At 37.9% G+C, this 18,008-nt stretch overlaps 1 protein-coding gene across 6 annotated transcripts in view; it reads left to right on the top strand.

Annotated features, from left to right (window-relative positions):
- The first annotated feature begins 4,783 nt into the window (after positions 1-4,783).
- The window catches only part of LOC100252214 (bifunctional purple acid phosphatase 26), a 28,452-nt gene continuing 15,227 nt past the window's right edge, over positions 4,784-18,008 (top strand). The window contains exons 1-5 of one of the 6 annotated variants that reach the window (XM_002264644.4): positions 4,784-4,909; positions 5,969-6,202; positions 6,942-7,142; positions 7,452-7,563; positions 16,131-16,357. In XM_002264644.4, coding sequence (XP_002264680.1) covers positions 5,999-6,202; positions 6,942-7,142; positions 7,452-7,563; positions 16,131-16,357 — 744 coding nt within the window. In that variant the 5' untranslated portion in view covers positions 4,784-4,909; positions 5,969-5,998. Of the gene's footprint in view, positions 5,390-5,968; positions 6,203-6,941; positions 7,143-7,451; positions 7,564-16,130; positions 16,358-18,008 lie in introns of all 6 variants that reach the window. The other 5 variants (XM_019222999.2, XM_010658210.3, XM_059740786.1 and 2 more) reach the window with 5 other exon arrangements.

Here is an 18,008-nt window from a genome sequence, read left to right as displayed (position 1 = left end):
AGTCAATAAATTATTTATATATATTATTTTAAAATTATTATATTTATTTTAATTCTTTTATATAAATATTAAATAATTTTAAAATAAATAAGTTTCAATTTTAATTATGTTTGTCTTTATTTTATATTTTTATGATAAAATTAAATATAAAAAAATTATTTTTCTTAATTCATGTATAAATTAAAAATTAATAAATTATTTTTAAATATTATTTCAAACTCATTTTACTTATTTTAACTCTTTTATATAAATATTAAAATTTTAAAAATAAATAAATTTTTAATTACTTTTAATTATATTGGATTTTATTATTTATTTTTTTATAATAAAATTATTTTTCATAATATTTTTTTCTTTTCTTAAAAATTTTTGGAAACCAAACGTAGGTCTAGAAAAATTTACTTTTATATTTTATTTTTCTTCTCTTTGCCATGTTTTATTTTTCTGATTTTCCAAAAGTGGAGAAAAATGATTTATAACTGAAGCGTGTAAGTTATAAAGACAAAAAGCAAAGACATTAAGCGCATTTATTAGGTGGGGTAGACCGTAGAGCCGCGAACCCCATAAAAATAAAAAACCACGTCATAAAGTCGTGCCCATCCACGGGTCCAACCCCTTTTATGTATTTTCCAATTTGTATGGCACATGGGTCCTACCCTTTCAAAGGCCAAAGGGGACTTTCAGGAAAGAAGTCCAGAAACAAAGCCATTTCTATACTCAAACCATTGTGTTTTGGGTGAGATATTCCATGCAGCATATGAATATGCTGACCACCAACCTTTCTAATCTCCCCACTTGCCCAGTAGTGACGTTACGTGTGCCATTTTGGAATCTAACTTAACTCAATCATCCTCAATTGATTAAGCTCAGTGATTTTTGAGGGTCTGGATGGATATGGGACTATTCTTCATCATTTCAATGCTTTTTTATGGTTGGTCTCTAGAATGTTGTCAACCACACGGTCCACACCCATCATTCTCTACCAATTAACCTTCTTTAATCCACACTCATGCTCTCAATGCAACAAGAAAAGTAAGTAGAGGGTATTTGATAAATCATATTATTGATTTAATTATTTAATTTAAGTTATTAAATATGCTTGATAAAATAAATTAATATTATAATTTTAAATTTTAAAAATAATTTTATAGAACAACTTAATGATTTAAGCATAATTTAATTTAAATTAATTTTAATTTATTAAGTATTAAATTTCCCGAAACTTGTAAAATATCGAGAGTTGATTATGATAATTTAGCAAAAATTGTGTGGTTTTAATTTTCCTAAAGCCTTGACAAAAGTTTTCCTTGCACTTGAAAATTTAGAAGATTCTTAAAAATGCTTGCAACACAAGTAGAAGCCTCCATCAATCCCAGCCTGGCAGGCCATGTTCCTAAACCTCGATTCCTAATTACACTTCTCTTCTTGTCACATTTTCAGCTCTAGAGATTTTTTAAAATTGAAGTCAACAAATTAATGACCCTCTAGACTCCAAAAGATGAACCAATTATTAAGTATCATAAGGTGGTGTTTATTTTTTTGATTTTTTATTGAAAATAATTTGTTTTCAGAATTTAAATTATTTGTTTTTCTATTTTTTCATAATTTATTATAAATTTTTTATTAAATAAAAAAAGATAAAATATATAATTTTTCTATAAAAAAAAATAACATATATTTTTTTTTTTACTTTTTAATACTTAATAAAAATAAAATATTATAAAAACAAATAACATAATATTTAATACTATTAAGTATTAAGGTTCTATTTAGAATTAAGTAAAAATACAAACACCACCTAAACTTCATTTAAATGGAATGATCCAAAATTGTTACAGTTTTTTTTACTTAGTCACCACGTGAATAAAAGCATTAAGGGCTCTTGTTAATTTTCTTCAATACTAATATTACTTTTTTTTTTCTTCTAATTTTAACTTAGGGTATATCTAATTTTTCTTATATTTTTAAAGTTTTAATTTTTATTATTAAATATTTAAAAATAATTTGAATGACACAAATTATTTTCCATCTTTAAGCGGTACAAAATGCCCAAAAATTCAATTTCATAAATCAAATATTTGGTTGGGAATTGGAAAATTCAACAAAGCTTGAATGAAATTGAGAGGCAATAGTTAGGTTGCTAACATAAACCCTGACTAGTGGTTGGTCGTCTTGATATATACGAGCCGAATACCGCTCTCTCTGGACTCTAGGCTCTAGAGTATACGGTGCTGCAGGGAATAGAGGTCGAGGCAAAGCTTCCATGGAAGAAGCTTCAGACCACCCAAACCCACAAGTGTTGACAGTCCTTGAAGCCCTCAGACAAGCTTCTCATCATCTCCAAACCAACCCCACTCTCAATTCTGATAATTCCAACTCTTCTGCCATTAAAGCTTTGCTTGAGCTCGAGACCGAGTCCAACTCTCTTCTCTCCAGCGACCCACATCTTTCCGCCCTCTCCCGCCATCTATCCAGCCTCAAAGACCTGGTTCACACCCTGCAGAAGTCCCGGGGCCATAGCCTCACCAGCTTCCTCACTCGCCGAGCCTCCACCCAATCCATCTCCCGAGTTGCCGGGTCCATTGAGTCCGAAATTCGAGCCTGGATCGACCGCGAGAGGGTCGAGGATCTCACCAGAGCGCTGCGCGAGTTGGCCGACGATGACGAGCTGGTCAAGCTCTTGACCCAGTTCGAGAATCGAGTCTCGCAGGGCTTCAGTCACGAGTTGCAAGATCTGATTCTCAAATCCAAGGTGTTTTCGCTGCTCGAGTCCGTCCTCTGCAACCCCAATTGCTCGAAGAAGATTCGCGAACACTCGGGTTTCGCTGTATCGGCCTTGATTCGGTTCAACAAGGATGTCTTCGTGGGTCAGGTCCTGATGGGTCGCACAGTGCTAGCCTTGATCGCCATGGGTTCGCGCTCCTCTCTTACAGTCCTCTGGTCTCTCATCAAATCCATCAAATCTCCTCTCGTCGACGAGATCGAATCCAACGGCGAAATACCCAAAATAATCAGCTTCTTCTCCTCCCAGGACCTGGACATCAGAATCGCTGCCGTCGACTGCGCATTCGAAATCGGCTACTACGGCAGAAAAGAAGCCATCGAGGCGATGCTCAAAGAAGGAGTCATCGAGAAGCTCCTGGAATTGCAGAGATCAGAAATGGGTGGCATATTGATAGAAATGGGTTGGTTCAACGAAGAAGAGAACATGAAAAGCTTCGACGGGGTTGACATCGAAGGGATTAGAAGAAGCAGAGACAGCAGAGAGAAGAGGTTCTTGGAGACGCATCCATTTGCGAGCTGCGTAGCAAGGTTTGCAGTGCAGTTGGAGGTGGGAGAGGGGTTGAGGCAACGAGAGAAGAGAGCTTTCAAGCAGGAGATACTGGGCCTAGTGAGAGAGGCCTGTGCTTCTGATGCCGAAGCCGCCACCATTGTTGCAGAGGTTTTGTGGGGCTCTTCTCCTTGAATTTCAAACTATACAATTCAATATTGATTACAGGGAATTTTTTTTTCCTTTTTAATATTAATTTAGCTCATTTTATTTTATTTTTTCTTGTAACTAATGTTTGTAATTAGGGTTGTAAAGAAATGGGTGAATGAATTGAACTGTAATTGCTTCATAGCTAGATTACTGGTTAGCTGAAGATGAAAGCTTACGCGGATCGTATAGAGATTGTGTTACAAGGGACTGGAGAATCATTCACGTCATGACCAGAAGCTTCAACCTTCAGTTATGGTGTATTTTGGTCAAAATCCAAATTTTTTCCCATAATTTTCCAAAGCAAAGACGAAGCCCTGTGGGCATGCATGTTTCAATTTTGGGTCCCCTGCGTGTGGTCGATTTAGAAATTGAAAAGAAATCATAAATGGAAATTTCCATAAATTTTCATGTCATTGGACCATTTCTATTGGTGGGCACCCTAGTGGACCAGGAACGCGGAAGGGTTATGGGCCTCTCTCTTCCCGGAAATTTCACCTTCAGGCCATTCTATTTTTCTCAAGCCTGTCTCCGAATGTTTGATAATGAAATTAAGGACCACGCGGTTCAATCGAATAGGACGTCATTCTCAAGTGACAACTTTTTACACCCCAGAATTTGCTTTCTTCATCCAGGCTTGAAAATGCCCAACCGCATCATTTATTACTTCTGTCTTTAGCAATTTGATTTTCTCAAACAACCCGCCCTTCATCTACCTTTTCAAAGCCCAAAAATGGAATTTTGGGTCAAATTAGTCATTTTAATCATATAAAATAATAGATTTTGAACATGTTTTAAAATTATTATTCAAATTACTCAATTTTTTAAATAATTAATTTTAATTAAATAATTTTAAAAATAATTTTTTCTTATTTCTCTCGTTTATTTACCCGACGATAGTTTCAAATATATATTACAACCACCACACTCTCAAATATGTATTGAAATGAGAGTTCCAAAATACTTTCCAACCTTTGAAGAAATGGCTCGTGTCTTGTGATTTTCCATTTCCGTTCTACGGATCAACATGAATCTCGTAATCAAGTTTGCGTCTAAAAATAAAATATTTTTATAGTGAGAGTATGGGTGACGACTTGTTAAAAAAGGAGAACATAATTTAATTATTGTTGAAAATTTGGAAAAGGAAAAAAATTGAAATAATATCTGGGGCAGAGAAAAACGACCGGCTGCGATTTTCTTTCCAAAATTCAAAAACCACCGAGGGACACACTAATATCTCTAAAAGTTGGGCCAATCCCAAGTTGCCACGTGTTCATGGGAGAGAAGTCTCGGTCAGTGTAATGAGCAACACGACAAAAAGTTATCTCAAAATAAAACCATCTCTCACATGATTGCCGATTTGCCACCTCCACGCCACGCCATTTTCACGTGTCCAGAGTGGGGTTTCTCTCTCCTCTGCAACTCATTTGGGTTCGATCTCTCTCTCCAACTTCATTCTTTCCACTATTCTGATTCATGGCGCCCTAGTTTTTTATCCCTGTTTGTCTCCCGTACTATTGCTAATTCAACTGTTTTTTGTCGCACTAACATTGGTTTGAATCTGTAAGTTTAGGTTTGTTAAAGAATCGAGAGAAATATGAATCTCTGAATTCATTTCCCCAATTAATTTTATTAATCTGTTAATGATGTTTTGTCATTAATCTTTTGTTCTTCATTATGTTCGGATGGTTTCATTTCGAAGCTTTAAGTGGAATTTGGAAAGGGTTGCGCCATTTCTGAAGGTATCTTGCAGGGTTGGTATGAGATTGAGATGGCTGTAGGTTTTTAAGGATTCAGTTAGAGAAGATGTGGTGGAAATCTTTGAACGTTATTCCGTTATAGAAACCCAAATTTTTTTTGGTCTCTTAGGCAAAAGATTCTGTGGCAGGACATCACTTTCAGTTTGATTTGGTACTGATTTTATCTCTATATCAGTGGATTGGTTTTTATTAAGCTATGCGACTTTACCATTCGAAGGACTAGTGGTATGGTCCGTGCACAATTCCTCCTGCTCGACGCATCAAAAAAGGCAGCATCCAAACATATTTAGATGTGATGCAAGAGTATTCAAAAAGCTTTTCCCACTCATGTTTTTCTTTTTCTGTCTTGTCATTTTCTGTTTGAATGGCAATAAATAGTTCTGGAAATAATTTTTCTTAATTTACTAGCGTTTGGCAATCTTGTCTCTTTTCACCATTCTCTGAAAACCATTCATATGTTTTATCAGTCCCTCTTTTATTGTCAAGTTTTGTTTTATGTTGTTAATGTTCTTTTTTTTTTTCTCTAATTAAAAGATGCATCAATTAGAATTACTAGAGATTTTCTCAATTTTTGTCTTATGCAGCTTTTAAACAGTTGGGAGTTGTTGTTTCATGTCTTCCATGATTAAGCTTAAAGAGACATAAATGCGTTTAATTTTTTTTTACAATTATTTCTGTTGATTTGTAGTTGATTTGTTCTTGAGGAATTGGGTTTTCATTTTGAATGCAGCAAATTATATTAATATCATCTGATTGAGCAATGACCATGACAGAGGCTACCATGATGTGTATGTGCTTGTTGTTGCTTCAGCTCTCCATTACATTCTTTGTCTTCATGTGCTGTGTGGGGAATGGGAATGCACGGATCACAAGTGCTTTTGTTCGGTCTGAATTTCCATCTGTGGACATTCCCCTTGACAATAAAGTATTTGCTGTTCCAAAAGGTTATAATGCACCACAGCAAGTAAGCATCCAATTATTTGAAAGTAATAAAAGCTCCATAACACAAACATATGTGAAAGGCATACATTCCTTTCTCTTTTTGATGCATTCTCAATGGCCTAAATCGAAGAAACATCACCTTTATGTGTTCTCCTTACCATCAATCTCTTTAACCCTGCCCCTTTGCTACATTTACATTGAGAAGTTTCAAGTAGGATCCTTTTTCTATTTAGCTACATTATAAGTCCTTAGAAACCTTATTTCCCTTGAACCTTGTTTTTTGAGGTGAAACCACATGGGCATATTAGTAATTCATGACCATGGTTATAGCCTGATCTCCTTGGAATAAGGACTTCTGATTTGGTTGAATGTAATCTTCTTGTGAACATAATTTCTGTCACTAGTAACCCTGATGCTTTGTTTCCTACTTGACATGCAAAATTATGATCATTTAGTGTTGTATCGGTTATATGATATCTTTGTAGTTCATTTGTGGCATGCAAGATTTATGATCAATGGATTGATGTATTCATTATACGATATCTTTCTAGTTTGTTTTCCAAACCAACTCACTAAATGTTTGTCTTATGAAGCATATTCTTGTCATCCACTGGCTCTTCATGTTCTTGTTATAATGAAATTGAGATTGCTTACAATTTTTCTATTATTGATATTGTGTCACTATTTATTCAAGTACATATTCAGTGTTGTAATCTGCCTACTCCTATTTCCTTTTGACTACTTGAAACATTCTGTTCTAGGTGCATATCACCCAAGGTGACTATGATGGAAAGGCTGTCATCGTCTCTTGGGTTACAACTGATGAACCAGGGCCCAGCAAAGTACAATATGGCACATCAGAGAAAACTTATGATTATACTGCAGAGGGAACAACAACAAATTACACCTTCTACAAGTATCAGTCCGGCTACATTCATCATTGTCTTGTTGATGGCCTTGAGGTATCTATGGAATTATCAAATTTTTTATATCATGAATGGGATTAATTGTTGTATAAGTTAAAATTGCATTAGTGGTTGCAGGTTGTTTAAAACAGATATTCCATTACATATAGGCACACTACCCAAAGCCTTTATCTGCATATGGTCTCTGATGATTTTTATTTATTTATTTATTGGTTTATTTTTATTTTTATTTTTTGTTTTGGTTTCTGACAAGTTATGGATTTTTCAGTTGCATGTTTTTTAGCTCCTTATCCTTTCTCTTTTATATTTGTTTGACCAGTCTGTTGAATGGTTTCTTGTTTTTAGTTTGACACAAAGTACTATTACAAGATTGGAAGTGGCAATTCTTCTCAGGAATTTTGGTTTCAAACACCTCCTGAGATTGATCCTGATGCTCCTTACATATTTGGAATTATTGGTGAGTGGTTTCCTTTTATGTCCAGATTTTTAAAGGAAAAATCAGATCATTTTTCCTTACATACTTGAACATTGGGCTACTCTGATGTTGGATAGACATGTGACTTCATCATAATGGAAATCAGGATTTTGGGTGAAAATTTGTGTTATATTGCAGTTACAAAATAAATAAGTAAAAATCTTCTGTATGGAGTATGACAATGTAGATTATGAAATACTTCTTAAAGTTTCTAGTCATGTAACTAATGGATGAACCTGAAGAGAAGATGGAAAAATTGTGAGAAAGTGGAAGAAGTCCTCTTTGACTTCTAGTCTTCATTATTATAGGTTCCTAATCAAATGGGCACCTGATTGAAGTTACATTGTTGAAGTAATAGATGAAAATTTGAAATTATGTTGTGAGTTCTTCTAGCTTACACAGGTTGTAAATTAGGGTCATCTTCGAAAATTATCTGGAGTGTGACTCAGAATCCTGCATGCTACAGGAAACTCTTGTACTGTGCACACTGGACAGATGCCAAGTATATCCAAACGACCTGATGCTTATGCTCAGAATCTTCTTGAAACCATCAAAAGATTGGTGGAATTTGCTGAGAGATATCTCTCTCTTCTAAAAGAGCTACTGTTCCCAATGCATTAGAAGCCTTTAGTGACTGTGGGTTAGAAAATTGCTCAAGGATAGATCATAATTTTAGTAATAATCCTTTCTAAATTGGACTGATACTGGTTGCAATTATGTTCATGATTGCGGGAGCATTCATGTAAATTATTCAAAGCCAACTTTCTAAGCACTATATGTATCCATTTTGTGTAGGCCCTCTGTACTAAATTATACAATTTGGAGATGTTTTATCAATGAAACTACTTTCTGCTCTTACTGCTTTCATCATACTGAGTTATGTAAACCCAACATGTTTCTGGAATTGAGCTAATTCAATCCATTATAATCTTCTATGATAAAATGACATGAATTTAGATATATGAGTCATATTTATGACTCTGTACTTAATAATACAACTTTCTTTGGGAATCTGTCAGATGCAGAAGAAGTATGGAGTTGAAATTTAGGTCCTGTTCAGCAGCTTAATTGCAAAGGCTGAACAGGGAGGGTTCATTAGGGGCTTCAAGATTAAGGGCAGAGGGGAAGATGAGACTCAAGTTTCACACCTTTTGTTTGCTGATGATACCCTTCTTTTTTGTGAGGATGACGTAGAGCAGCTGAGATTTTGGAAATGGATTGTTATTTGTTTCGAATTGGTGTCAGGCTTGAAAATAAATCTGCCAAAAAGTGAAATTATTCCAATAGAAGAGATGGTGGATGTGAATAGAGCAGCCTTTCTTTTTGGATGCAAAGTAGGAAAGCTTCTTATTTCTTATCTAGGCCCTTAATAAGCATTGTGGTGTATGGGAATCAATTGAGGAGAGATTTAAAAGAAAATCCAAAGAAGGAAGGCTCGTCCTCTTAAAGAACACTCTTTCAAATCTCCCTATCTAATTTATGTCTCTCTTTGTAATTCCTAGAAAAGTGAGAATTAGGTTAGAGAGAATCCAAAGAGACTTTTTGTGGGGAGATTTGGGAGATAAGAGAAAGATCCACTTGGTAAAATGGCCAGATGTGTGTAAGGCTAAAAATTTTGGGGGTTTGGGTCTAAGAAGATTGAACAGTCTCAATCAAGCTTTGTTAGGCAAATGGTTTTGTAAGTTCTTTGTTGAGCGTGAGAGCTTGTGGAGGAAGATCATTTGTGGAAAATCCGGGAAGCTAGAAGAGGGTTAGACTACTAGAGTGTGGAGGGATTCCTTTGGGATGAGCCTTTAGAAGGACATTAGAAAAGGGTGGGAAGAGTTTAATGTCAAAACTTCTATCTGTATAGGAAATGGGAGACGTACAAGTTTTTGGAGGGACATTTGGGTGGGGGACTTCAAGTTGAAAGATGTTTACCCTACTCTTTTTAGAATAGCTTCCCATAAAAATGCTATAGTTGTAGAATTATAGAAAAGAGACAAAAGGGGGGTGCTAGGAAGTCCTTTTTGGAAGGCCCTTCCAAGATTGGGAGATAAAGGAGGTGACCTACTTTTTGGGTTTTCTATACCCATTAAAAGTGCAAGAAGGTGAGGACACTTTATTTTGGAAAGAAGTTAGGAGGGGAATCTTTAGTGTCAAGTCTTATTATTGTTCTCTAAGGATGGAGAATAATGCAGTTTTTCTTGGCAAGGGGGTTTGGGGATCCCGTGCTCCTCTTAGAACTTGTTTTTTTGCTTGGGAAGCTGTTTGGGGGAAGATCTTAACTATAGATACTTTAATGACGAGGGGATGACAAATGATCAATAGACGTAATCTTTGTAAAGATTGTGAAGAATCAGCCGATCACATTTTGATTCATTGTGCCAAGACAAAAGAGCTATGGACCTTTTTGTTAGCCCTTTTTGGAGTGGCTTGAGTATTTCTAGATTCAGTGAGAAATCTTCTCTTACAATGGAAAGTTAAAGGGGTTCAAAGAAGAATAGAGCAGTTTGGTGTTTGGCCTCCATTTGCTTATTTTGGTGTATTTGGAAAGAGCGCAATCGAAGAACCTTCAAAGATGAAGAGCTCTCTAACCAAAGTTTAAAGGATCTCTTCAGTCGGACACTTTTTGAATGGTCTAGGGTCTCTTTGGAGTTGGATTTCCCCTCTATGTTGAATTTCCTTGACTCTCTTTTTTTTGTTAGCTTTATTTTGTTTGTTAGTGTGGATCATCTTTGTATGGGGTGAGTTTTGTTTTTTTTTTTTTTCTGTGTATACAGCCTATATACGTAGCGTGCATCCCCTCCTTTTTGGCATTTTTTAATGCATATTCTTCTTGTCTATCAAAATAAAAAATAAAAAAAATTAGGTCCTGATAACACATGAAAGAAACAGAAAACATGGAGGAATTACAGTGGGCACGCCTCTTGGTGAAGCGGAACGGCGAGTCTCCTCCCAGCCTAGTGGAGGTTTGGGTTGATGGGTTTTGTTACGCGGTAACCTTATGGTGGGAAATCAGGCCAGTCATCAAATTTCCGGTGACTGAAAAGAGAGGGAAGGCCGTCGTGACAGTTGCGAAGGAAGGGGGTGACGCGAGTGCACGCGCGGGGGTGCGCGTGTTGGGGGCGATGGAGGACTCAAGGCTCGAGGACTGCCTGCTGATTGCGGATGGGACGCAACGTCAGTCCAGTGGGTCGGGTCAGACCTTGGATCCAAAGCGGAGCGAAGACGGGCCTCCAGGCGGACCCCATGCATCGGGTGGGTTGGGATTGTTGGGCCAAGCAACATCTTCTAGAGGGTCTAAGGCTTATATTTTCACTGGGCCAAGTCCGCCTGGGCTGGTGTTTTATGGGAATGGGAATGGGAAGCCCAAGGAAAAGGCCGGGCCTTTGTGCTTGCTTAGAGGGGATGGGCCTGCATTTCAAAGTCCATCTCCTCCTGGTTCTTCTAAGGCCCAGACGGAGAAGGGTTCCTCTGCTGTGGAGCGCATTCGAAGCCCGTTGAGGGGCCCAGACGTGGATATCTCTAATTGCTGGGGGAAGGATGATCAGTGGGGGCTACGACGTGGAGATGAGACATAGTGGGGGGGGATCTCCAGGACCGATAGTGCTTTGCTAGAGGAATACGCAAGGTATGTTAATGTTCCGTCCCCCTCTGGAATGGTGGCTCTGGACCCTTCTTCTCCTTTCTTTTCTTCTTTTGGTCGGACTCCAAGGAAGGAGTCTTTCGACCGTTCTAGGCTTTTTGTGGAGTCAACCAAGGGGGATTGTTGTTGCAAGGATATTGGGCATTCAGAGCAGTTAGTGGGGAAGTGTTGGGACTTGGTAGAGATCAGTAACGATAGCATGGAGGATGATAGAAAGGCTCTGTGACTAGCCCGACCTATTTCTCAAGAAGAGGGTGCATGGGTGGAAGAAAGATGGGAAGAAAGTGATTTGGCTAGGTTCAGTCAATTCCTGGGATTCTCGACAGAGGGATTAGAGAAAGACATTCTGGAGTTCATGGTTAAAATGAGGAAGAGAAGAGAAAGAATTCACAGCAAAGCTATGTTGGAGAAATCGAAATTTGAAAGAGAATTGAGAAGACTTGAATGCTCAGTCAACTATGAGGGGGGGAAGAAGAGAAAGGGTACTGTGCAAGGAAGAGGGTGCCAAATTATGGAAGTCCAATGAAAATAAGGCTCTTGAGTTGGAATGTACGCGGGGTCAATGATAGCTCCAAGAGGAAAGTGATTAAAGCTTTGATTAGAAAGCAGAAAGTTGATTTGTTTTGTATCCAGGAAACGAAAATTCAATCCATGAATGAGGGTATGGTGAGGAGTTTGGGGTCAGGGAGGTTCCTGGATTGGGGTGCTTTGGATGCTCAGGGAGCCGCAGGAGGGATTCTAATTTGCTGGGACAAAAGAACCCTGGAAATCCTTGAGATGGAAATGGGTCAATTCACAATTTCTTGCAGACTTAGGAATGTTGAGGATGGGAAGACCTGGATTTTTACGGGTGTGTATGGGCCGTTTTCCAAAGAAGACAGGGACACCTTCTGGGGGGAGCTTGGGGCGATTAGGGGAATCTGGGATGACCCTTGGTGTGTTGGGGGTGATTTTAACGTCACCCTAAACCTTGGGGAAAGGAGTAATTAAGGGAGGCTGACTGGCGCCATGAGAAGATTTGCCCAGGTGACGGATGAGTTAGAGCTTTTGGATATTCCTTTGCATGGGGGGGGGGGGGGGGGGGTGGCTTCCTGGAGTGGGGGAAGGAATAACCAAGCTTGGGCTAGACTGGACCGGTTTTTAGTGACCCAAGATTGGCTGGACTGTTTCAGTGGGGTCCTTCAGTGCAGGCTGCCTAGACCCGTTTCTGACCATTTCCCCATTTTACTGAAAGGTGAGGGGGTAAGAAAGGGCCCCTCCCCTTTTAGGTTTGAAAACATGTGGCTCAAAGTTGAGGGGTTTAAGGATCTCCTTCGGGGTTGGTGGCAGGAGGCAGGGGGGAGGGGGAGGGCTAGTTTCAGAGTGGCTTCAAAATTGAAGTTTCTGAAGGATAAAATCAAATCTTGGAACAGGGATGTGTTTGGTAGGTTAGAAGTCAACAAAAATCTAGCCTTGCAACAAGTAGCATTTTGGGATAGGGTGGAGAGTGACAAGAGTCTAACTGAAAGGGAGTCAGAGCTGAAAACAGAGGCTAAGGAGGCCTTCAAAAATTGGGTTCTTATGGAAGAAACGCATTGGAGACAATCTTCTAGGGAGTTGTGGCTGAGGGAAGGTGATAAGAATACGGGTTTCTTTCACCGGATGGCTAATGCTCATAGAAGAAATAACTCTATGGACAAGATTAAAATCAATGGGAGGTGGCTGGAGGAGGAGAGGGAGGTGAGAGAGGGGGTTGTGAATGCCTTTCAACAGTTGTTGTCAGAGGACCAATCATGGAAATCTGATATAGAAGGGCTGCAGCTTAAAAGTTTAAACCATGCTGAAGCTGAAGGTTTGGAGCAGCCATTTACTGAGGCAGAGATTCATTTGGCTCTGATGGGGATGAATGGTGATAAGGCCCCAGGCCCGGATGGGTTCACAGTGGCCTTTTGGCGGTTCTGTTGGGAGTTCGTGAAAGAGGAAATTGTGGACGTGTTCAAGGAGTTTTATGAAGACAAGTCGTTTGCCAAGAGCCTTAACTCTACTTTTCTTGTCCTCATTCCTAAGAAAGGGGGGGCTGAGGACTTGGGGGATTTCAGACCCATCAGCCTGCTTGGGGGTGTGTATAAGCTCTTGGCCAAAGTGCTGTCCAACAGAATTAAGGAGGTGCTAGACAAGGTGGTTTCGCCGGACCAAAATGCCTTTGTGAAGGGAAGATAGATTTTAGATGCCTCGCTCATAGCCAATGAGGTAATTGACTATTGGCTTAAACGCAAGGAGAAAGGGGTGATATGTAAACTGGATATTGAAAAAGCCTATGATAGTATTAATTGGAACTTCCTCATGAAGGTCATGCGCAAGATGGGCTTTGGGGACCGGTGGATGAAATGGATTTGGTGGTGTATTTCAACGGCAAGCTTTTCTATTCTGGTCAATGGGGTGCCGGCTGGTTATTTCTCCAACTCTAGGGGGTTACGCCAAGGAGATCCACTCTCCCCCTACCTCTTTGTGCTGGGTATGGAAGTTCTAAGCGCTATGTTGAGAAGGGCTGTTGATGGGGGCTTCACTTCAGGTTGTAACATCCAAGGGAGGGGGGGAATGGAGATAAATGTGTCCCATTTACTTTTTGCTGATGATACGATCATATTTTGTGAAGCGAGGCAAGATCACATTACTTACCTAAGCTGGATTTTGGTGTGGTTTGAGGCAGCCTCTGGTCTTAGAATAAATCTTGCTAAAAGTGAAGTAATCCCGGTTGGAGAGGTGGAAGACATTGAGATGTTGGCGGTGGAGTTAGGGTGTAAAGTGGGGACCCTCCCTTCGGTTTATTTGGGGCTGCCGTTGGGAGCCAAGCACAAGGCCATGGCTATGTGGGATGGGGTTGAAGCAAGAATGAGAAGAAGGCTTGCACTGTGGAAAAGACAATATTTGTCAAAGGGTGGGAGGATTACCCTCATCAAAAGCACTTTGGCCAGCATGCCGATTTACCAATTGTCTCTTTTCCGCATGCCTAAGCTAGTTGTTAAAAGGCTTGAAAAGCTTCAAAGGGACTTTCTTTGGGGAGGGGGAAGGATGGAAAGAAAGATTCATCTAATCAATTGGGCGGTGGTGTGTACCCAAAAGGAGAGTGGGGGCCTAGGTATTCGGAAAATTGATCTTTTGAATAAGGCTCTGTTGGGGAAATGGATTTGGCGGTTCGCCATTGAGGAAGATTTTTTCTGGAGACAGGTGGTTGGGGTGAAGTATGGTCGGTTGGGTTTTGGTTGGAGAACAAAGGAGGCCCGCGGAACGTTTGGGGTGGGGGTTTGGAGGGATATCTTGAAGGAGTCGTCTTGGTGTTGGGATAATATTGAGTTCAAAGTGGGAAAGGGGACTAAGGTGAGTTTCTGGACTGACCATTGGTGTGGTAATGAGGTACTGGCCCAAACTTTTCCTCAGTTGTTTGAATTGGCAGTCCAAAGGAACGCCTCGGTAAATGAAATGTGGGATTCTAGCCTCGGCCAAGGAGGTTGGAATATAAGACTCTCTAGAAACTTTAATGATTGGGAGCTGGACGCTTTAGGTGAGCTGCTGCATTTGTTGAGGGATTTGAGGACTTCTCTTGAAGAGGACGCAGTGATTTGGAAAGGAGATAGTCACGGCCTTTTTCGGATTAGAGATGCCTACAAGCTCTTGTCAGGGTCTAATGTCATTACCTTCCCGAAAAAGAGCATTTGGGTGGACAAGGTCCCAACCAAAGTTGCTTTTTTTGCTTGGGAGGCGTCTTGGGAGAAAGTTTTAACTTTGGACAAGCTTCAAAGACGGGGATGGCAGTTTCCTAACAGGTGTTTTTTATGTGGTTGTGAAGAGGAAAATGTAAATCATATACTTTTACACTGTACAGTTGTAAGGGCTCTCTGGGAGATTGTCTTGGCCTTGTTTGGGGCTAATTGGGTGTTCCCAGAGAAAGTCAAAGATATGTTAGTCAGTTGGAGGGGCCCTTTTGTGGGGAGAAAGAGGAAAAGGATTTGGACTTCCATTCCGCTGTGTATTTTTTGGACGGTTTGGAAGGAGAGAAATAGATTAGCTTTCAGGGGGGGCTCTCTAGCTATTCAGAAGCTAAAGAATTCTTTTGTTTGTAACTTGTGGAGTTGGGCTAGGGTGTATATGGGAGAGGAGTCCTCTTCGCTTATAGGATTTTTGGAATGGCTCGCCGCTCCCTAAGGGGTGGTGCGTGTTGGTTGTTGGTTTGGCTACTGTGTATACGTCCTGTATGCCTTGTGGCTTTTTGCCTCGTTTAATATATTTGCGTTCACTTATCAAAAAAAAAAACACATGAAAGAATAGAGGTTTTTCCATCATGTGGAGAAAATACTGTTGCATTTGCCCATAAATTGCACATGGCTACAGCCCCATATGAATCTTTTCCACCAGTCATCTCAATTAAGGACTACATCCTACATTAAGTCATAAGCCATTATGTCCTCTCTCTTGCCCTTGTAGTTGCAGCATCCTCAAGTTGAATACAATGCCCTTACTTGTGCACTCAGTGGTCTTTGTGATGACCAAACCATACTAGATATCTACTCATCTTTAACTGTTGCCACCTCATGTTTCTCACAGTGCATCCATCTCTTATTCTATTTTTCATTTTTTGCTCCTCATCAATCACTATATCCTCTTATGTCAACACATTTTTCAAGCAATGGTATTCCTCAACTTCCCAAAATTCTGCACTAGAACCAGCAACTATTTTCTGTCCACTTTATAAGTTATAATATGATCCATCAAGGTTCAAGATTTTTTGCAGAGAGGCTCCTAATATTCTTTACCTAAAAGCATAAAACTTGATAATATGTTTATTGCTATCTTGGTGACTTTTTTTTGGACTCTTATCTACTTGTTCGGTTAATATTGTCAATTGAATGATTGTCGTAAATGAACTGTTATTTGTATGTTTCAGGTGATTTGGGACAAACATATAACTCCCTTTCCACTCTTGAGCATTACATGCACAGTGAAGGACAGACTGTCTTATTTTTAGGAGATCTTTCTTATGCTGATAGGTATCAATACAACGATGTTGGTGTTCGGTGGGATACATGGGGTCGATTTGTTGAGCAAAGTGCAGCATATCAGCCATGGATTTGGTCTGCAGGAAATCATGAAATAGAGTACATGCCTTATATGGTAAGTGTTGGCATATTATTGCTCTTTTTTTGATAGGTACTTTATTTCACTGTTTGACGCTTCATGCATTTATTTTTAATTTTTTTTTCTTTTGTTCAATTAACTTGATTCATTGCATTTCTTTTAGGGAAAAGTGTCTTTTACTTCCATCACTTAAAAAAAGAAAAAAAGAAAAGAAAAGTAGAAACTCACTTTCTTAAAATTAAATTTATATTTACAAATTTGAAAAATATTTAGGAATTTATGCATTTTGATATTACATCCCAATATATTTCTTGAAACACCCTTTTTAGTTGGGTAGTAATAAGTGGACTCCATGTGAACTTTCCCTCTTTCTAGCTCATTCTCCAAACAAGCTCTATCTTCAAAGTTTCTTTTTCAACATTGATTCTAAAGAGAAACTAGAATTTTTACGAAAACTGTAGGTGGGAGAATGAGATAGAGAAAGGAGAGTAAGAGAGGTTGAGATCCTCTTGGAAGATCAAAGATCTTCTATTTTCCTTGTAAGACTATGATGTAAGTGAAAAATTCCTCAATTTATTATATAAAAAAATATTATTTATTTATTTGTAATAATATTAATATTTTCTTTTACTATTCACCAGTCAATTAACAAATAAAAACATAAATGTTAGTATATTAATAGAGATTATTTTATATAAATTATATAAAGATTAATTTTTTATTTTAATTTTGAATCTTATCTTGAAAATTAATTCATACTAATGATTTTTAAAATAAAAAATTAATTAATTTTCTATTTTTCTTCTTTATTAAGAAACTTTTTCAAATTACTATACAAATTTCAAAATTTATTTTAGAAAAGAATTAAAACATGCAAAGAAAGAATAAGCATTTTTTTCTTTTTTTACTTTCAAATTTATTTAATAAATAATTTTTATATTTTTAAAATTTTATACATTTAATTTTTATATTTTTTAATTTTTAGAAAAATTTGAAGAAATCAGCACTTTGATATTTATTTTTTATTTCATCATATTTATTGTAAATACAAGTGTAAAAAAATTTAAGTGAAATAAAATCCTTAATGATTTTTTATTTTTTATTTTTAGTTTAATTTTCCAAAAAGGGTTAAATACAATATAATTAATTTAGAAAAAATTGATTTAACATTGTGAAAGTTTAGAGAAAAAATTGCTCCTCTATTTTTTTGAAGTTTAGGATTACAACATATGATAGGACTACTCTTGAGTAAATGCAAAAGGAAAAGAATAAAATGATATAGTTGTACAAATAATCATTAGTTTGAAAATAGAAAAAAAATAAAAACTAAATTATGAGATAATCCTAAATTTGAAAACATTGAAGCAATTGTTCAATCCCCTAATTTAATCCATTAAATCATATCACAACATCCTATTCATAGCCCTAAATCAAATCACCCAAATATTTTCAGCTTATGATTTTCCACACTTCCCATCAAGTTGGATTGAAGATATTTAACATTCCCTGCTTGCTTACTAGAACTTTAGTTAGTTGCTTTTGAAGGTCTTTAGTCAGGATATTTGCTAGTTGTTTTTCTATAGGAACATATGGCATACAAACTAAACCCTCTCAAGTTTTTCCTTAATGAAATGACAATCCACTTCAACATGCTTAGTTCTATCATATTGAATTAGATTGTGGGCTA

This window comes from Vitis vinifera, chromosome 11 (genome assembly GCF_030704535.1).
Source record: "Vitis vinifera cultivar Pinot Noir 40024 chromosome 11, ASM3070453v1".
NCBI classification, from domain to species: Eukaryota; Viridiplantae; Streptophyta; class Magnoliopsida; order Vitales; family Vitaceae; genus Vitis; species Vitis vinifera.
Note: the sequence above shows the minus strand (reverse complement) of the source record. Positions and strands in the feature narration are given on the sequence as shown.